The sequence below is a fragment of the Lynx rufus genome, unplaced genomic scaffold (assembly GCF_022079265.1).
Source record: "Lynx rufus isolate CCGP_SWC_20201006 ecotype Redwood Valley unplaced genomic scaffold, mLynRuf1.p SCAF_3, whole genome shotgun sequence".
Lineage (NCBI taxonomy): Eukaryota > Metazoa > Chordata > Mammalia > Carnivora > Felidae > Lynx > Lynx rufus.
Genome location: NW_025814845.1, coordinates 143,170,302 through 143,192,224, shown reverse-complemented (window position 1 = coordinate 143,192,224; position 21,923 = coordinate 143,170,302). Strand labels below are relative to the sequence as shown.

Sequence of the window (21,923 nt, the reverse complement as noted above, 5' to 3'; positions counted from 1 at the left end):
TAGAAACAGAATTGTGCAAGTAGCGGATAATAGGGTCATACTTATTCTGGAAAGGCTGCTAGCCCCATTAAAGTTAATGGGAGAGAAGAGCAGACATCAAGAGGTTGAATAAATGTGCGCACTTAATTTCTAGTCGAGGATTGCCTTTACAGAGCCCACTGAATAGTTTCTGTATCGCCACTGAAGCGAATGAATTCATCTTTTCTTTTAGACATAACACTCAAAAATCACGATGAAATTAAGTTAGAATGTGCCTCATCACATGCCATTAGAGCTTCCTTCCAAAAGCTTAATCATACATTAGGGTGAAGAGTGATTTTTGTCTTTGATATCATTAATAGCATGACTCTTACACAGATTTATGTGCTATATAAAGTGCATCTTTATATATCCTTAGGGCCTATTGAGCAGGTGTGGATTAAGTTAAGTCATCGTGTATTCTCACCTTACTCGGTCAGTGCTGTGAGTGAGTGATTCATTTTCTTTCTTCCAAAATATCTGAGGCGGTGGCATGCCCGAAACACGGCATTCCAGTCGCACGGGGTACCCATCCGCAACTCCTGTGTTTTGCAGCTTCTCGAGAAACACAGGGGGTTTGTGTGCCTCTTTAGCTAAGGAAACATGAGATGCATGATGTATCAGTGATATACAAAAGTGGCACTATAAAGAATCCAGAAGCTTTTAGAAATATCGCTTAAACAGACCTTTTATTTTATGGTACCATTTTTCACTTCAGGTGGTTAGGATGCTAGTCCTCTCTCCAAATTATTCTTTTACCAAGAAAGGTTCCTATGCTTCATTCCACTCATTTATTTCCTCAATTAATTCAAGTCTGACAGGCCCACACAGTCCACTGGCCATCTGGTCCACAGAATGCCTGTCTGACAGGCTGCATGACACTCCTAAGTCATTGCTAGCATCTGGGATGGCTTCACTACTAATTATGTCACCAAGCACTCGCAGCCTTTACCAACCACCGCCACCTAGTGACTCTGAGGAGAACAAGTCTTTCTAGGAATTTGATCCACTCAGATTCCCTTCCTGCAATCTGAAATGTCTGCTATGAAGATTTGTTAAGTCTTGGCTTAAATGAGACATACCATAGGATTTAAAGGGGGAAAAAGTGGGGGACACATCTTTATCTAAATTTGGCAGCTTTAAATTGTTATGTATAAACTAGGAATATACATCTTCCAAATTATAAACTCCGGTTTGTATTCTCTGAAGAAAGCTATAAAAAGACAACTTTATTATTACCTTGAAGGAAGGAAGCCATAAGAGACAACTTTATGACTTAGACTGAAAAAGTTAGAACTATTTGTTAATAACACTCTGAGTATTACTATCCAATGGGAAATTGTTTTCTTAGATCTGAGGTGTAAACAATTTCAGAAAAAGAATAAAGTTTAATTATTTTCTTCTGAGCTCCCAATAACGAACTTGAGGATGCATGTTTTTATAAACCACCCCCTCCTTTGGGATGACAAATATATCAAGGCAAAACAGCTAGGGGAGAAACAGGTGAAGAGAATAAAAATTCTACCTGAAAATTTCAAATACCTAAGACTCTCTAAGACCTTGAATGATGTAGAGGATTATACTTTTATTTCATCAACCGTATTTCATATGGTTTCCTGCCCTAGGCTGTTTGAGGGAAAGTGGGACCAGACCTCACTCAATATTCTTTTTCTGGATCCCAGTTTGAAAAGAGCATACAAGGCATAAAATGAACCTTAACGTCAAAGCCACTCTCCAGTAGGAAGAACATCCACCATTTGGGAGCATTGCTACACAGGGAACTGATGATACAGAGCTTTGCATGATTTAATCCTTATAAAATGACATAATCCTTGGGGCGCCTGGGTGGCTCAGGTGGTTGAGCATCCAACTTCAGCTCAGGTCATGATCTTGCGGCTTGTGGGTTCGTGCCCTACGTTGGGCTCTGTGCTGACAGCTCAGAGCCTGGGGCCTGCTTCTGATTCTGTGTCTCCCTATCTGTCTGCTCCTCTCCATTTCACGCTGTCTCTCTCTCCTCTCGAAAATAAACATTTAAAATGACATAATCCTTATAAAAGTTCTGTGAGGCATTATGGTCCCTATTTTACACATGGGGGAATTGGGTTGCAGAGATGTTATATATGTGCCAAAGGACATAGCCAGTGGACGAGAGTGGTGATTAGAACTGAGATCTGACGCCAAAGACATGACACCTGTAATCGCTGTGCACCGCACCTAATGCAGGTGCTGACCAGGCACACCAGGATGCCTGTGTCTTTCAGACCTTCAACTCTCATCCTGAGGACAGATATGACCCAAGGGAACATTAAACAGGAGAATGCTGAATGGTTTTGGTTGTAGGAGGGATGGTTAGAGGAATGGATGAAATTGATCCTAGTTGTGTAGGAATATCAAATACTTGATGTAAAATTTAAAAGCACGGTTAAGACATACTACAACAGCCCAGGTATTTATGACTTTTGTGTGTGAAAAATGTCCTGGTGCCTTAATTAGCATCATTATCCAGGATTTTAGCCACAACCTCCTGGGCTTTATTCTCATTGCTATTTTATTTCTTGAAAGAGAAATAAAGACTCATCATGTGGGGAAGAGCACTAGGAGTCAACAGACTATGGGAATCTGGCCCTCAGTTAATTAAATAGGACCCTGGGAGAGTCGCTTACACTCCCTCATTTCCACACCTGTAAAATGAGCAAGAAAATTTGCTCTAATTATCTCTTAGGGCTTTTATGAGGGCCAGGTGATACAGTGGTTAGGCAGCACCTTGCAAATAGGGATATGAGAAATAAACAGTTTCTTTTTTAAAAGAGAACAGATAATAGATGCTCAACTCTTAAGGATACTATAAACCTTCCTTATCTAAGGGTAAAACTTTATATAACATTATGTACTTCTACAAAATTTAATAGTATGTAATTCATTAAAAAGCACATTTGAATATGACTGTGACACTGGGGGTAAATGATAATGTTTAGAAGTTTTGAATTTTGAAGCCAATGCCTCTTACTTTAAAAACTGGGTAGCACTGTATGCATCAGCCAATCCTATATGTAAGTTTGGTTCTGGAATCCAGGATGCCATTGCTCCTTCTCTATGGAACACTGGAGGCCAACTCACACATGAGAAACAGAATGACCAGAACAGCTGCTAAATTCCTCCTCTCTCTTGGCCAGGCTAATGGGAGAAGGGAAAGATAATAATGGCTACACTCAAAACAATTAATGTTTCTGATTTGGTAAGTCTTGTGTCCTAATTGGCTACTTTGATGATACACTCTATTTTTTTCAGCAGTTTTCTGTGTTCTCCATGCTGGTTAATAATGCAGGATCAATTTACATTTTTACAGCCGATACTCATTCTGAGAGAAAAAAATTCACAGACTTGCTTACCAGCAACCACAAGCTCCAGGCTGAATGAGTTTTGTCCTGCTCGATTAGTGGCTATACATGTGTAGATGCCAGCATCTCGTGATGTGACCGGCTCTATGATCAGAGAGTGCACCCCGTTCTCACGCACGAGCATCTTGTGAGCGCTGTCAGGGCGTATAGGTTTTCCATCTAGTTGCCAGCTTAGATCTGGGGTTGGTAACCCACTGACCTAAACCAGAAAGGAGCATATAAATTTCTCTAATACTGAAACAATGAAATCGTTAATAGCTGGGAAACCACCATGATTCCTCCTTTGGTACTATAAGGATGGGTTTTAGTGTCGGCTCACGTTACTCTTTTGCTTAAACCTTTCAATGGCTTACTGAGCAATCATGGACTCCCTTCTAAACATCTCTTGTATCTCTTAGATCTCTTATAAGATATCTTAGATCTCTTATATTTCCTAGAGAAAAGGAAAACAGGGGACTTAAAAAAATTTGTTGTCTTACCTCACCAGGGTTATGAAGATTACTGGGATCAGGGCACTGAGCTCTTTGGAAAAAAGTGTCCAACCACAATAACACACTCAGCTGGCATTTATACACTATAAAGCTTATTATCAAAGGGTTGCCATAGCTATGGAGACATCAGTTAATGCATCCATCAGCACACAGAGCTATTATTATTTTATCATCTTTGAAATTAAGTAACAAGAGCAATATGAAATTACCCAGAAAGCCATCTCAACAAATTAGCATCACAATGGAAACATAAAATCCTGAGAGCATGACAGTTGTGTTGACCAGAGACCAGATAAAAGCACATTTAATTGCTAATAACACATTGTGCTGTGAAGGGGTAGGGATGGTTGCCATCTGTCAGCTCTTTATAGTTTTGCCCTTGATTGTCCAAGGGAAGAAAAGCACCATTAAGGAAGGCTTTTTTTTCCCCACCCCCACCCCAGATTTACTAGTGGGAAATTGCATACAAAAAGATGTCATTTGGACTGTAAAATAATTCTTTTGAAAAACCAGCTCTGCCAAGTTCCATTCTTGCCGCGTGATACTCTCGTTTAAAAGAGTATCTATAAGATACCCATCTCTGCACATATAGCAAAGTTCTCGAGAATTTAAGGGAAAAAAGTAAGGAAACTGAAATTACTGGCTAAAAGGATGAAGACAGTTTGGAAACAAACAGCAGTAGTTAGCTTGGCTTTGGAGAGGGCAGGCTCTCTGTTCTCCATCTGGGCACCTGCTCTCCCTCAGCTCTCCACATACACTGCTTTACCTGTTTGGAGGTCACTAGAGGTTGGAGGAGGAGGAGGAGGAGGAGGAGGAGGAGGAGGGGGGGGGAGTGGACACTCCTGGTCAGGCTCCAGGTCTTTCCCAAGGTTAGAAATAAGGTGGCACTGCTCACTGCCACCTTGCTAGGTTAGATCCTGACTGAGGTCATGGTATGTTTAGTAGGAGAGTCCTTCAAAGTGACTGTGCACTCTCAAACCACTGATCCACGTGCATCTCTGCCAGTACAGACCTAATCACATTAAAGGCAAAGGGAAAATGCCCACTTCTTCTACCCCTATTCTAATTCCAGCTTTTCTGGTTGTGTAAAGAAGGCCTGATTTCAGAAATTTAAGGTCATTATAAGCAGGTCATAATTTTGAACAGATACATGCTCTGAGCTGATATGGGGATGGGAGGCGGGAGATGAGCAAATTTGTTACTAGAGGGATTGGATTAGTCATTTTCCCTTAGCACTTAGTACCAGGTCAACGGTAGTGTCTAGGAATGCACCTAATGGGTTAAAAGTAGGGGAGTGGTGCTTTTTTGGGGGTAAATCTATCTGTTGCTTTAGTGATATAAGGCTTACTTTGATTTTTTTCTTCTTAAAGCTTACATATACTGGTAATTTTTTTCTTAAAAAAATGTAGATTTTTTTAGACCTTTTAACACATGAAGTAATAATCCCTTGGTATCATCTAATAACTAAAGTAAAATTTACTCTGTTAAATGTCATCTTACAGGTAGTCTATATGAATTAATTATAGACCAAAAATATACATATAAATACACAGATGCTGAAACTCAACTTTTGTACTTATACTGTAGAGAGAATTATGTTGGAAAATAAAATACTTCTGAAGAGTACTTTTTAAAACACATTTCTATAAACCTAGATTTAATACTCAAGTACCTTACGTTTGTGTTCTGCAATCCCAGACAGAACCAGCAGAGGGACCCCAAATAATTTTTAAAAACCTTTTCCATATTTAAGAGCTAAAACTTATAATAAATAATGGGGCAAAAAACCAAAACAATCATAAAAAATTTCAGAGCAGTGGTAATTAAACATTTCTGGCCTTGAGCTCCCTTGAGAAACTGGTGAAAGCTATATCATATACATAATTTTGTATGCAATTTCAAAACTCACACTCCTAATGAAGGCTGCCTCCCCAAGGACCCTGGGTTAAGAAGCCTTGCTGTAAAAAGGGTGAGAGAAGGATGTCACTCTAACCTTGGAAATGGGAGGAATAAAAGAGTAGATACATGACTACAAAATTTATATGATAAAAGAATGAAGATAAATTACTAGGACATGTAACAGATTTAACACATTTACTACTTCAACAAAATTGGAAACTTAAAGGGAAAAAACCTCCCAGTGACTTTGTACAGTATGCTATATAGAGTTCTAAAGAAAGAAAACATTTAGTAAAAATTTAAAAGAATGACAAAACAATATATAAACATCTAGTATATTTCATTTTTTTCCCCGATGTATGCTGGAAAACATTTTAAAGATGTATGTATACCTTACATAATTTCCCTAAAAGGAATTCAAGAGTAATGTCAGTGAGGGGAGAAGGGAAGCCAGAGATTTGCAGGCAATAACCAGCTCTTACTTTACAATCCATTCTGCAGAGTTTTCCTTCTTGAACAGTTAGGTCTCCAGGAGCCTGTAAGAAGTGAGGTCTGAAGAATCGCTCCTGAATTGGTTCGTTTTCATCTCCACTGTCCCTTGATCTAGAACGAGGCCTTAGCACAAGACAGATAATAAACAGATAGAAAGATGAAAGGAAAGGAAAGGAAGAAAACAAAGAGGGAGGGGGAGGGGAAGATAGAAGTTATTTTCAGACTCTCAGTCATTTATTTTTTTAATATGTGGAGCAATAATATAATTTCCTTACCTGATTCTTACTCCTACAGTTTACACATAAAGTCAAAAAAGCAAAACCTTGTTCATTTCCAAGTTTATTTGAAATTTAATAGTCTGCTACTTTCTGGTGTTAAATAACTCTGCTATCCTAATTCTTAGAGCTAATATGAATAATAAAAGGGGAAATGGGAAAAAATGAAGTACTCTATATTAACCTATTTTTTTCCTAAATACTTTCGAAAGCTATATAAGAAGTAGCAACAACTGCTGCTCATTTTTTGCCAAATCTTTTCCAGTAGTAATTACAACTTCCCACTATGATTTTAAATTTATAGGAAATTAACATTTCTTATTATTTTGTAAGAATTTCAGATCTTTCCAATCAAAATTCCTTTTCATATTAACCAGGAAAACAAATTATATATTTTTTAGCTTTAAAATAAAATTGTGCAAATCTTCCAGATTTTGTGTACCTCTCTCACTTTTAAGTATGTTGCTAGATTGTCACTAATCACTAGAAGAGAAGTTTAAAAACATTTAACCAGAAAAAGCAGAACAAATGAAAGAGCGGTATAATTAATAGGTCAGTAATTCCCAGTTTTAGGTAGTTTCCTCTTCTCTAACTACAGGTCTAATTTATGAACAAAATGCTTTCCTAGGAGACACTGGCACATGGACAGTCTTAAATGTATTGAAGACACAAGCGAAGCAGAAGAAAAAAAAATGCAAGAGCATGGATGTGGTACTATGTTGTGTTTACGTTCACACATACAGGCACAGGTTCCTGTGAACAGACACTGTCACAAACAAGTTAGAATTAAACCCCCGTTGTGTTTCAGAGCCAGAATTGTCTTCCAAATTGTTGAACAAAGGACTCTGTGCATCCAATCAGGAGGAGGTGCAGAAACACCACTTGTTTGGTGCTTACCTTCTGTGAGCCTAACTTAGTATGCATTCTCTTCACCAAAAGTGTTTACATCTGTGGCCTGTAGTTTACTGTCTGGGCTATTTGAGCATACTGTGTAAAATACCTAAATAGGAACCCAAGATGACAGGCTGGTTGACTTACCATATTCTTTTTTTAAGTGCAATATCCTTTCCTTGTCTCTGCCTACTGTTACTCCATCAACATCCTTGCACAAACTCAGGGTTAACGAGGACTAGAAAGCACACTCTATTGTTAGCAAGTATTTGTTGAGCATTTAAAATAGGACACACCTTGCCTACAAAACTGTCATCTAAAATAAACTCTTTAGAAGTGACTGAAATGTGAACATTAGGAAACTAGCTGATTTTAAGAAATCTAGTGGCAATAATTTGTAATGGGCAGTCTAGACAGCTGTTGGTTGGAGAAGTTTGGTTTTGAATATCTGTGTATCGTTTACTGGTATTTTCACATTAATGTGCTGCCATTTAAAGGTGTTGAGTCTTGATATCTTCATACATAAATTGGGCCCCAATTAACAAATTAGTGATAGTATATCTAACTGGGCTTAGTGACATTGGCAACCGTTTGTTCCTTTCCCGTTTCTGAATTGCAGACAAGAATAATCAGGGAGCCGTACAATGTATCATTTTAAGATTGTATTCACTTTCTTGTGTCTTGCAACTGTGTTCACTTTTGGGGTCATATCACGGTTCTAGTAGTGTTGAATTTATAGTAATAACTGAAATGAAACCGTAGTAACACCTATGAGAAGCAACGTGTGAAATACCTTCTGACATGAGGATGGCCTGAGGGAGAGCGGGGACTGCGACCTCTTTGGTTTACAGCCTGTACCATTAGCCGTCCCGTACAACTGATGCGGCCCTGTCAGAGACATCAGGAAAAGAAATGATTTGCAAGCAAAACAACTAACCTTCAAGCACCACCGTGTTTACTGTCCTATTCTCCATAAGACATTATTTCTTAACCAATAAATAGACCATATTAGTAACGACACCGATCCGTCTCAGAAATGTACTTTCCCTGAGTTAAACTCCTCAGTGCACTCTGTATTTAAGGAACTCAGTGACTAGGTCTGACTTAGGACTCTTAAAAAAGCTTTACTGTTTTATCTGGAATGGTCTTTAAATGACAATCCTTCATGAATTCATTGTAATCTGCTATGGTCTCCCTAAGACACAATGTTGGATTGTGAACTATGGCAGGGGGACATTACTCTCTTGCGATAATTCCATTTTCATGGTCAAATATCTATTGGTTGTAGCTAATTCTGAAATCAAACGAGATGATTTTAGTTTTCTAACATATCTTTTTAGTAATATATTTTTTAAATGTGAGTAGTGTCTCTTCCAAAAACCATACATTAAAGAGATGCCAGCATGATAAAATGAACATTATGTGAGAATACACATGGGGGTGTCAAGGAGAGTATAATGACCCATACATAGGTCATCATATTCACATGAAATGAGCAAAATCATGACTTAAAAATCAGAAGCAGTTAAATATCTAAAATATGTGGGGGGGGGTCATATGATATGGGCCTATGTAATGAAAAGCCATATTTTCTCTCTCAAAGTTGCTTGTCAAATTGAAAAATTGATAAATGTTCTCCTAGGATAGACAAAAGTAATACTTAGAGGACTCAGATGATATGAATAAATCCCCACTGTTACTCTGGCTTTTTGGTTTAGCCCCTTCTTTTAATTTTTCCCCGATTACTAGCAGAGTGGCAAAATCAGTGATTTTCTTCTCTCATATCCTAGGAGAATGTGAGCAGTTGTACTTCTAAATTCTGATGATGGCCGGAAGGGAACGGCAAGAGAGGAAAAATGATAAGCAGATTATTAATGATCAGACTCAGTGATTTCTAGCTCATAGTGGATGAGCTGCCCTCATGTGCACTTAGAGTCAGAACTGACAAGTGAATCTCCTTTTCATTCCAAGTTGCCAGTACTGGCAGGTAACAGGAGCAAAGGTGTGCCGTATGCTTTGAGGAGCTGCTTTCTGAGTTCCAGCCGATGATGAACTACGTGAGGGGGGCACAGTGCTGGAGGGGACACACAGAAACCCCACAGCAGGACTCAGCGAAGGGCAGGAATCTAGTCAGCAGGGTTGTCAGGGTCTCCCCGCAGACTGGACTTCTCTGGGGCCTTGACCGCTCCGAAAAGGCAAAGACACTTAGTGCTGTAATACAGACAGGAGAAGAACCGGGGGCTATCAGATAGAAAGAGGTGGTCATAAAGAAAGGAAACTGAAGAAGTGTTATCCCACTAGATATGTAACTTCCCCTGGCATTCACAGTACTTGCTACTGAGGTCGTATTTAAACATGGCCTTCCTTGAAAATTTCCAAGGAGACATGAAGTAGAACATTATGAGGGGGATTCTTTACGAAAAATTTTTTTTAATGTTTGTTTGTTTATTTGTTAGAGAGAGACGGAGCACAAGTGAGGGGCTGAGAGGGGGAGACATAGAATCCAAAGCAGACTCTGAGCTGTCAGCATAGAACCTGGCGCAGGGCTTGAATCCACGAATGGTGAGATCATGACCTGAGCTGAAGTCACACCCTTAACTCACTGAGCCACCGAGGCACCCCGAGAGGGATTATTTCTAATTTAGATTTGTTGCATCTGAAGTTCAGGTCAGTTCTCTCATGCTAATCTCTTGCCAAACCCTTGGGAGGCCCCCCCTAAGCCAGCCTGAAATCTGAAAAATTAATTTTCTCTAACCCCTCTAAGTCTTATGCCTGCTACAGAAAATCTAGACGTGACTTGTTTAGAAGACCCCCATTAAAATTATGCAATCAATGCATTGTAGTAACTGATTTAACAAGTGAACATGTAAGATCCATGGTTCTTTTGGAAGCCAAAGGCAAGGAATTTTATATTTTGTTTTATACAAATAGCTTCAAAATTGTACTGACATCGGATATGACTTCCTTAGTATTTGCTTTGCTACTTAAGCAAATAATTTTAATCTGAATATCTTAAAATAGATTTATATAATTTGTATACATTTTTCCTCATTGTGTAAAACCCAGAGGACCCACAAGGGAAGTTAACATTAAGTTATCATTTCTGTGGTTAGAGAAAGATGTAAGTTAAATTCAATCTTTAACCTTGAATTTGGGGAAGCAGAGAAAAAAATTTTCTCTAACCTGGATTTGAGTTTTGACTTTCTGAAGATTTTGGCCAAATCACCAAATTTGTTCAAGCCTTTGTTTCTTCTGTAAAAACCAGCGCACTATATTTGTCTCACATGGATGTTGTAAAGATTAAATGATGTAACCCAAGATGATCTTCATCTTCCAAATATCAAATGGTACTTGATGTCATAAGTTACCAAGTTACCATTATTAATCATTGCTGGTATTTTTACTGTGAGTCTGAGACATTATACATGCACAGACATGCACCAGGATGATTTTCAGGGGTCCCAACAGCTTGGTTGACTGCAGTAAATTTTTCCAAGTGGTTATACTTTGCCTGAGTATGCTTTTACCCCCCCCCCCTTTTTAATTCCTTAAAATAACTCTTTTAGTGAGTGTCTTCCCTGCCCCTCAGTGCTCTTAATGCTGGGATGAGCCTCAGACACCTTTGTATGACACTCCTTAGCTCTGGAGTCAGTCTAGGTTTATAAACCAGTTCTGTCCCTTATAATTGAGTGACTTTAGGCAGGTAATTTAACCTCCTGAGTTTCCTCATCGATAAAGTAGGACCATATAGTTAATCAATCCTGCAGGGGTTCTTATGAAGATTAAATGAGTTAGTAGGCGTAAAGTACTTAGTATTATGTTTTGCACACAGTAAACACTCAAAATGTTAAATTATTATAGCACTGAATATGGATATAATTATAATAACAACCAGATGGACATGAAGCATCCCTTAGAATTGTTTTAAAAACATTTTCTTTTCAAAAAAAATTATTTTTTCATATGCAACAGGTTTTCTTTCTTCTTTCCTTCTCTCTCTTTCTCTTTCTTTCTCTCTTTCGGTATTAGGATATAATTTACTCCAAAGGAAAAACTTATGCTGTTGTTTGAAAGGTGCCAAACACACTGGTATAGTCACTGTATTTATGTAATGGCTGCATTTGAGGTATGAGATAAAAGTTGTCCTACTCAACTCTAACCACTAGACTCCACTTAGGATAAACCCTGCCTCTTCTTCCATCTCCAAAAAATAACAACAGGTTGGTATACTGCTTTGTCAAGATTACACATTTCTACAGTGTTTTCAAGATTTCTACACTACTGCTTAGAACCATATACACAAATAGTGCCACAGAGTATCTTCCTAACTACCCAAATTTAAGAAAAAGGAATATGTCACCATTTGTCACGTTTTTAACTCCTACACCATCTTTCACTTCTGAACATAAAAGGGGAAGTCATGACCTTCAGGAAGCAGAATTGTTAGTTTGATAATACAGTATTATTGGCTAAATACATATTACTAATCAGTAAATGACCAGGAGCATTTAGAAAGCATCCAGGGGTGCCTGGGTGGCTCAGTTGATTCAGCATCCGACTTCGGCTCAGGTCATGATCTCACAGCTCATGAGTTCGAGCCCCGCATTGGGGATCTGTGCCGACAGCTCAGAGCCTAGAGCCTGGAGCTTGCTTCAGATTCTGTGTCTCCTTCTCTCTCTGCCCCTCTCTGCTCATGCTCTGTCACTCTCTCTCTCTCAAAAATAAATAAGCATTTAAAAAAATTAGAAAGCACCCAAACTCATAAGCTGTATAATTTTGATATTTTTAGTTAGAAAAAAGATCCCAGAATTCACTGTAACACTGTTGAAAGGATGCCTCTGGTGTATGCAATTGAAAGTTCAGATTTTTAAGTCTGACCATCTTATTTATGAAGGTCATACAAAATTTTAATCATATTAATGTGCAAATGAACCCCAGTAATCCTTGGGCTCTGATGGACATTAATGCTGCTGTATTTGCTTTTAACTTTCTCATTTCTATCTACTTTATTATTAACACATGAAGGAGTAATGGAAGTGAATGTTTAAAGTTTGAAATGAGCCAGGAAACCTTATAATGCTAAAACAAAACACAAGCAAACCAACTTCTTAAATTTAATTCAGCTGTGTGTTACTTTTCTATTCCAAACAAATCCACAGAGTTTAAAGCTATAGAACAAGTAATAAGCTTGAATTCTTAAAGTGATTATGTATTAAACATTCAGCTTGTAAAGATTATTCATGCCTCACGCAAAGCCAATTATTTGTATAATATGGAAATAACATTTATATTTCCTAGCTTATGAAATTTAACTGTGGCACATAGGTCTTTATATAAGCTTGCCACTTGTATACATAATGCAACTTGAGGAAACATCAAATTGCAAAACAGCCCTTCCAAACTCCAAGCGCAACACAGCGTAACTTAGCAACACAACAAAAAGTAAAACATTCATGTTTAGATTTACTTGCGTCTTAAACTGAGTGTGCGATCCTCATTTTGGCATTATGTTTGGTGTAGCACCGCACAATCACTCATTGTTTCACTAAACTATGTGACTGCTTTGGTCTCTCATGAATTGCCAGAGCCGCATACATGGCGTGTGATACACAGTCCAGTATGTGCTTGGAGCTGTGGGTTCCATCCCAAGTAGAATTTGGATGCAGTCAATAATATCTAACGTGTTTCTTATTCCCCAAAGATTAACCCAGGTGGAAAAATATTCTATAAAATATTCTGCTAACCTTTAGTATTTCTCTCTTTCCTTGGTTCTCACCCTTTCTCCCGGCTGCTTTGTGTAATTATTTTCCACTGCTCAGGAAAGCCCTGCCGTCTGTGTTTCATTACTGAACTCATTTTTCCAGGCCAGCCTTTTCCTCTTTCCCTTGGTCATTCCACGTCATGTACAGTCCAGTGTACCAGAAAAAAATAGAAGGAGCTGTCTCCCTTTCAAACTGAATGCTTTTAAAATGTGAAAAAAAAGTTTAAGGTAACTAAATGGCATCAAGGAATTGGGGAATCAACTTAAGTTTTCTTTTGACTATATGTTATGCCTTCATGATTAATGTATCCTGAAAAATTCAGCTTTGACTCTGTAAATGTTTTCCAGTGCCTTATTATCATGCTTCTTTTAAATCAATTACAAAATGGCAAAATACTTTAATATACAATAAAAGATGTTATAAAGTAGAGATGAAATAAAACGCTGTTAAACATTTCTATTATGGTATTCCTATAGCAACAAATGATAATGGTCTGCTGTTTGTCATGGTTTAAATACCTCTTTGTCCTTCTAATGAATGGTAGAGTTTGTTCCAATTTCTAGGTGATAACTCACAAAACCTACATGTGGCATATTTGCACATACTTGCTTGGTATTGAAGACGCCAGGAGAGGAAAGGAGTTTTACTCTCGAAACTAAAATCAACCAGGCAACATGCTGAGACTTGGAAGGCGTGTAATACCAAGTACCCTAAATCTAAAAATTCTCTCACAGCAATTTCAATCTGAGGCCTGCGTGCCCACTTTTAGGATTTCCTCAGATTCTCTTCACAAGTTCCCCCTCCTATGCCTGCCCCTGGTCCTTAGGTAGAAAAGGAGACTTAATTTAGCCTCACCCTCTTTAAGTTAGAATACTGGGTGGATCAACTCACACTGGGAGGTAGTTGGAATTCTTGGTATCAGGAAGTGCTCTGGTTACTGTGGCCTCGGAGCTCTTTGAATCTTTTGCTCCCTCTGACAGAGCCAGGGCAGTCACATTACTGTTTGCTGAAATCCCAGGTGAGATGGGAATTCTGTTAGAAGGGCTGGGCTTTTGGCAACCTGATGTAAACTGGTGCACTTCTCATTCCTTTGTCTCCTCTTCAAAGGGTAGAGGCCGAGATTGAGAGAGAGTTAACGGAGGGGCTTACCCCGGGGCTTGGTTAAAGCAGCAGAATTTGCTGGGGGCTAGGGACTGAGATGAGGGCCCTGAGCGTGCTGGGAGCACAGCCACTTCCCAGCTTCCTGTGTGGCTCCCGTCAGCTGTGCTGTGGGTGTGGCCGGTCTCCTGCTCCCAGCTCCCTCCACCCAAGCCCACAGCTGTGGCAGTTGTGGCACGGTCACATCTGCTGCCTGACTCCTTTCCCATGGGGATGGTAAGGAGGAGAAGCCAGGAGGTCAGAAGACCACACACCAGCAACATGTTGGGTAGAAATTCCATCCTGAACTGACTTGCCTACTCTCTAACAGTTCTGTAGGGGAGTATCTAGAAACAGAACTGATCCTTCACATCCTGATTCCACAGGCTCCTGCCAACGTTTAGGGCTGCTGCTTTAAGACAGGGTTATTAGTGTCTTTGAATTAAAATAATGACAATAACTAGCTTTTACCGAAAGCATATTATATGCCAGGTAAACCAAGTATATTATTTAAATCCATATTATTACTCTTATTTCACAGAAGAGGAAATAGGCACAGAGAAATTATGCCACTTGCTAAAGGTCACATGGGTGGGGAGTGGCAGAGATAGAAATTCAACTCAGATCTGTCTGATGCCAGAGTTCATGCTCTTAACCCTTGAATGACACCATTTAGGCTCTTCGGTAGCATCAACCCTGTCCGATATTTCTGGCCTTTGTGGTATTATTTCTTTCCCTTCCTCCTCTTCTGTATTACAAAGGGGATCTTCAGCAGCCCTCCTGTATCTAATGACTTCAATAGATATCGAATGACTTCAACTAGTTTGTCAGTAGTTTAAATGCTCAGAGGCTGGCACGCAGTCTCCAACTCTGCACCCTGCCATTGGCCATGAGCAGCAAGTCCTTCCCCGTTTAGAACTTTTCCATATGTAAAACTAGGTTAGTATAATTTTGAAGAAGACTAGAAGCAGACTCATAATTGCAATTTTACATTTATGTTCTTTGTTCTATAAAACCGCTGACTCCAGTAACAGTTTAAAACACTCGCTAGGAAAAATGCCTCAAAATTAACATCGGGACCAGCACTGGGGAGTGCTGGAACACAGTTAATTCGATCTCCATAATATATCCCAGGCTTTCTAGGGGACAGAGGAACAAAGGACCCAGCATGAAGAAAAAGTTTGGATTTTGTGGAGTTCTCTATTATTTTAATTAAAGGCAGAAAATTGAGAATTGAAATTTGTTAATAATATTCAAGGAAACATACTGAAAATACAGTAAGAAAAAAAAAGCAAGTTGCACTTCTGTTCCCTCAAATCCTCCAAATATGAACACAAATAAGTATTAAAATGTAACTTTCAGTAAGAGTTGCGCTTTTGACTATTTTTCAAGGTGATGGTCGTGTATTCACCGATTGAAAAATTGGAACCTGGACAAAGTGCATATTTACCATGGAAACTGTGACAGTGAAGTTGGCTGTGCTCCCTCACAACCTGATTTGTGGAGAATTCGAGTTCCATTCTAATCTTAGTAGTATTGCAGAAACAGATGTTTATATGACAAGGTAATATTAGGACAAACATTGCACAAACTGTTAGAGGTCTATAAGCTTTGCTGAAATTATTTGTATCATTTTCTAACATTTCATGTTTCTTTCTAAAGGAATAATGAAATATGGAATGATATAAATAGATCAGAGATTTAAAAAACATAACTGGACAATCTTCATTAGTTCTATAATTGTTAATTTTAGCTTCTTTTTTTTTTTTTTTTAAAGTGACTTCTGCTGACTTTGTAAAATTACCTTGTCACACATGGAGGTCTTAAGGTACAGAATCACTCCTTACTCACTTTTGCATCCTCTGTACCCAGCAAAGTGTATCAAATATATACAGTACTCAAAAAGGAATCTGCAGGCTTGAACTGAGGACTTGGTACCAGTAGCTGCCTGTTAAATTCTAAAGGAGTCAGCTGGTTTTTTGACCCTAAATCTAAGGGCAAATACAAGAGAAAACATTTGGATGGAAACAAATAATCCTGAATGCCATATGTAGATGCTATCAAAATTATAATTTATCTACACTTATATACGACTTAAATTCCAGTGAATTAAGTGTATCTGTATTTCTTTTAAATATCTTACTTTTTTGAGGATTTTTACTACAGCCTATTGATATATGTCACTCACTACACTTTTCTTTTTTTTTTCCTTCATAGAACTTAATCCCATCTGAAATTATATTATTTATGTATTTGTTTACTGGCTTACTTTCTATCTCAGGACTTTCTTCTGTCCAGCACTGCAACCCCATCACCTGCATAAGTGTACCTATGAGGCCCTCAGTAACATTGGTGGAAAGAATGCACGTCTACACTGGAATTACTCATGTGAAAAACACCTGATGAAATAGATACTAATAAAGAATTTTTCTATCTTCTGAAATCAAGATGGATGTAAAATTTGGGAAAATCATTTCAAGTCAAAGAAATAAGATTCCACCTTTTTAATTAAACAGTTCCTTTCTTCAAGTAAATGCCTGTAAGCACTATGCACAGAACTGAAGCCAGACCTATACCCTTAATCTTTACCTGAGGGTTTGCAGCCATAATTGTGTAATTGCCATCATCATCTAGGGTGGAGGCTGTGGTATGGAGAGAGCAGGTCCCGTCAAGATCTCTTTGAATGGTGTAGTGATCATTCTTTGGAGAGATCTGCTTTCCATCTTTAAACCAATAGATCTGTGAAAGGAAACAATGATTAAAGATTAAGGATGTGTGTAGTATTACTCTGTTTGGGGGACTGATAAGGAATAACTGTGTGATCTGCAGAGCTGATCTGAGTTTTCATGTTAAAATGTTAAACAGAACATCTGAACAGGAAATTGATTTTTGAGTGAAAAAAGTACATGAGAAACAGGTTTTAATTCTATTTTAGTTTTTAAAAATGATATATCTTGGGGCGCCTGGGTGGCTCAGTCGGTTAAGCGTCCGACTTCCGCTCAGGTCATGATCTCGCGGTTCGTGAGTTTGAGCCCTGCGTCGGGCTCTGTGCGGACAGCTCAGAGCCTGCAGCCTGCTTCAGATTCTGTGTCTCCCTCTCCCTCTGGCCCCTCCCCTGCTCACGCTCTGTCTCTGTCTCTCGATAATAAACGTTAAAAAAAAATTAAAAAATGATACATCCTTATACTTTAAAAAGTATGTATGTAAGTAGGTATTCACATATTACTCACATATTTTTTTACATATTATTTATCTGGAGGGATCTAGATTGAACGTTGACAGTAATAACTTCTGGGGTGGCTTCACAGGCATTTTCCATTTTTGCTTCTATTTTCAAATGTACTGAATTAAAAATATTACTTGTAAAGGTAAAAAGGTATTTTATTTTATTTATTTAAAAAAATTTTTTTTAATGTTAATTTTTGAGACAGAGGGAGACAGAATCCGAAGCAAGCTCCAGGCTCTGAGCTATCAGCACAGAGCCCAACGCGGGGCTTGAACTCAATTGTGAGATAGATCATGACCTGAGCCAAAGTTGGATGCTTAACTGACTGAGCCACCCAGGTGCCCCAAAAAGGTTATTTTAGAGAACAATAACAGACTCCTTACTCCATTCCACTGAATTGTGTTAGACAAAATGGCAGTGAGGAGTGAGCAACAGTTAAGGGTTGGTGGTGGGTGGAGGCCTACTGTTTTCATTCTGGGCCAAGGAGCATATGCTCAAAGTTGAGTGTTTGTCAGTTCTCCCCACTATGTTAAGAAAAAACACAGTAGTATTTAAACTTACAATAATTTTCAATAATATTTTAACTTGGTTTGATAGAAAATTAAATGTGAAGAATAAAGTAAAAATAAATCTGGACTAAATAACACATTTTAAAATGGTCCAGTTACCTCTTCCCTAGGTCCTCCTACCTTTTGTCATCTTTAAATAAAATCACTGGCCGGCGGATCCCTCATGATTTAGTTATTATTTTGGACGGTTGAGACACAGGGCCATCATGATGAATCACAGTGCCAGCAGCCCTACCATGGCCTAGATGCAGAACTAACGCCTGCCATCAGCCCGCCTCCAGACTTCTGGCTAGGGAACTAAACAAATCCCCCTCTCTAAAGCCACAACAAGTTCTCTGTTGTCATCTGTGTTCCTTGCAAACTCAAGCTTTCCTAACTCATTCCTAACAGAAGAAACCTCCTTTAGAGCCTTCAGTTTTTAAAATGAGCTTCTTCCTTAATGTAAATCAGAATGCACATTGAGACCACAACTGGCATTCAAATTCAACTCTCTATCAAAGCTTCTGAATCTGAAAAATCTTTCCAAAACATACATTTCTAAGAAAGGACGGGCTAGAAATATATAGCACTAAATAAGGGCATGAATAATCGGGATCTGACTGCTGTAACTCTTCCAACCCCCATTTTTCAATTAGCTCTAAATTTACAGCCTGTATTGTTAATCCGCAGAACTAAAGATGAATCACCAACTAGACTAATAACTCTCAGTCTTAAAAATTAAATTATGTAAAGCATGATACTTCATAATTATCATTCTCTGCTTGGTGGTTTTATTATTTCTGATGGAACCCAGAAGCTGTGATTAGAACACAGTTTCCTCCTTTTGCATTCTGGCCACTATGCCAGTTCTTCAGAACTGTTTCTTTCCTTTAATCCTATTCCTCACCTCTGCTATATCTGGACTACAACTTTCAAATGAGAATTAGGAAACAGTCCAACAATTTTACCAAGACTGTTGGTGGAGAGGGAAGGGGAGGATATACAAGATGAAAACAGGGTGAACTAGAAACGCCTTTCAACCTTCTCATGTCTCAGAACAAGCATGTAAAAGGCAGAATTTTTTTTTTTTAAAAGCATAAGCTAAAAGAAAGGATGTATTTTTTGGAACATGCTGAATATTCCACACTTTGATAGGGAGGGAAGAAAAAGAGCGGCAGTGAGGACAGGAGGAAGGAAGGGGAAGGAGGAAGGAAAGGTGAAGAAGAAAATCTAACAATAAAACGTTCTTAAAAAATTAAGCCTTAAAGCTGTGAAACATTGAAATTCATACCAGAAATGCAAAATTATGTTAAAAACAACAGGTCATCTTTCTGGTGGACATGGTGTTTTTTAAAATAAGAATCGGTGATCTTAGAACTTAAGCAATGATCTTAAGCCTTGAGTAAGATTTAAAAATAACAAGGGATTTGTGAATATTTTGGAAGCTTAAGATATTTGGAAACAACAATATCTTGTTGAGTTTCATTCATAAGCTGCAAATTTATTTTTAGTATGTGCATTGGATATCATATTTGTGAATACACAGCAATTATCCAAATCATGTCAAGAATAAAGAAGTTTTCTCTAACAACAGTTTACTTTAAAAGTCTCATTTTATTAGCAGGGGGATACATATGTAAAATTTTAAGGCTATTTTCTTTGCTCTTTTTTCTATGACACCACTGTTAAACTTTTAATTTCAGTGAGTGTATTTTCCCTTCTATATGCTTATTGTACAAATTTGCCTGGCCTTTGGTACTGTCCTGTTTTTTTCATTGAAGTTTCTATTTCTTTTAACATTGTTTCAATCATTTTAAACACAGGTATTTTACAGTTTGCTTAAGATTGCCCAACACTGCACAATACTTAAGCTTCTATTGTCTTGTTTCTTGTGCTATTGATTCTCCTTATTGTTGCTTATTTTCTCCTATGGTCTGTAAGTTTTTACTGTGAATTTCTTTTTCCTCCCTCTTACTCTACAGAAGTTTGATATGCCCCAAATTGTGAGAATGTTCTATAGGGCAGTTTTTGCTTGCTTCTGCCAGAAACTTAAGGATTTTAATCCATCCTGGACTAAATTTCATATTAATTTCTCAGCTTTTGGCTCCATATCATGTGTTAAAGTAAATTTGGAGTTTCAGTTTCTCATGGGTATCTTTTTTATTCTTTTCTCCCAAGTTCTAGGGAAAAGTGTAATCTGTGCATTGTTTTCTGGTCTAGTGAGAAGTTAGTTATTCTTGTCTCCCTTTAGAGACAGGGCAATGCTTTATCTAGCATTTCCATGCATCTGTAGAAAGAGGGCTCCCATCTAGGTCAGCCTAGACCACCTGAGTGTCAGAAGTTCCTTTGATTATCCTTTCTCAACAGTATTCTGGCCTCTAGCCCCTTTATAAATACAGGAAGGCTTGGTTTAGTAGATTAAAGATCTGAAGTTTTTATAATCCATGGTAAACTTTATTTCTTTGTATGGTACACAGCATGGGGTTCGTGTTCAAGCCTGGCCACTCACCAGCTCCCTGACCTTGGGCAAGTTGATTAAATCTCACTGAGCGTAGTTCAGTCATCAGTAATTTGGGAGTGACACTGATAATATCACATGAGGAATAAATGATGTAGGTGTATGAAAAGCTCCTTGTCAATTATTTAATTGTTATTCTCCTATTCTATTCTTCGAACCTAAACTCTACCCTTCTTCTGCTCTTTCTGGTTTCTAATGCCTCCTGAGGAAGGCCTTGAACTTAATAGTACTTTAAACATTTTACATCATGGGTACTGAGAAAGGTAGTCTGTATCTCTTCCTCCTATTATACATGCTGTACTTTTGAAGCCTAATTCTTCCTCAGAAAACAGGACTCTTAAAAAGCCATGTTTTTAGCTTACCTTTGGTTTTGGATTCCCAGTCACTCTGCATGTGAAAGTTACAGGCATTCCCTCAAAGATCTTGTAATGTTTCAGTTTCATCTCAAAGAACGGTGCCACTCCATTTTCTACAGGTGCATCCCCATATTGGACGTCATCACCTGATTCATCCACAGGAGACCTTTCTAGCCTGTACTCGATTTCACTGATGAGTCTCTGTTCACAGCTGGAGACTTTGTATTCCTACATCAGGTAAAAATAAAGGTCAGGTTAGCAACCTCAGTTTCTTGTGGTACAGTGTGTCTCATGAGTCTTACCCTCCCCTCCAATAAGGCACTCAGAAGACAGTGATATTTTTACCATGGAGCTTAAAAACAAGTCTGAGCCCAACTCAGTCCCATATAAAACAAAAAAACATCTGGAAGTAAGTATGTATGATATTTCAAATTGTCTTCAAGTCTTATCATCCTCCTCCCCCAAAAAACTATGAAGATGAATTTCTCTTGTCTCTTGGGGGGTAGGGGGAAAGAAAGAAAAAGGCAACAGCTTTATATTCTCAAACTGTTCATAAGAGTAAAACCTGATGGAACACTGATTTCTTTCTGTAGAGTAAAAGCTGATGCGGGGGTGGGGGGGGTGGTGCAGCTCTTCAGAAGGGTAACAGTACATGTGGCCAACAGCTGCAATATTACATAGCATTTTATCAAATGAATAATGGGAAAAATGGCATCTCTTTTCACTCATAACAGTCCTCGGCCACAAAGCCTCTGAACTCCTCCTCAGCTGTGCAGCTATTAGGAACTATTCTCCACCAGTGTTTCAAAGAAAAATGGGATTGGCAGTCTAGTCAAAACTGTGATTAAAAAGACAAAAACAAAGTGCCCATCAACATCCTGTGGTGATCAAGGTGGACCCTACAGTTCTCTT

The 21,923-nt window shown here is 38.4% G+C and overlaps 1 protein-coding gene across 2 annotated transcripts in view; it reads right to left on the bottom strand.

Moving 5' to 3' along the window:
• The window catches only part of PALLD (palladin, cytoskeletal associated protein), a 397,361-nt gene that overhangs the window by 1,538 nt on the left and 373,900 nt on the right, over positions 1-21,923 (bottom strand). For both annotated transcript variants that reach the window (XM_047091561.1, XM_047091562.1), the window contains 6 exons: positions 21,018-21,239; positions 16,953-17,102; positions 8,258-8,352; positions 6,289-6,421; positions 3,408-3,615; positions 446-611 (listed from right to left, as the gene is read on the bottom strand). In XM_047091561.1, the coding sequence (XP_046947517.1) occupies positions 446-611; positions 3,408-3,615; positions 6,289-6,421; positions 8,258-8,352; positions 16,953-17,102; positions 21,018-21,239 (974 nt within the window). The remainder of the gene's footprint in view (positions 1-445; positions 612-3,407; positions 3,616-6,288; positions 6,422-8,257; positions 8,353-16,952; positions 17,103-21,017; positions 21,240-21,923) is intronic.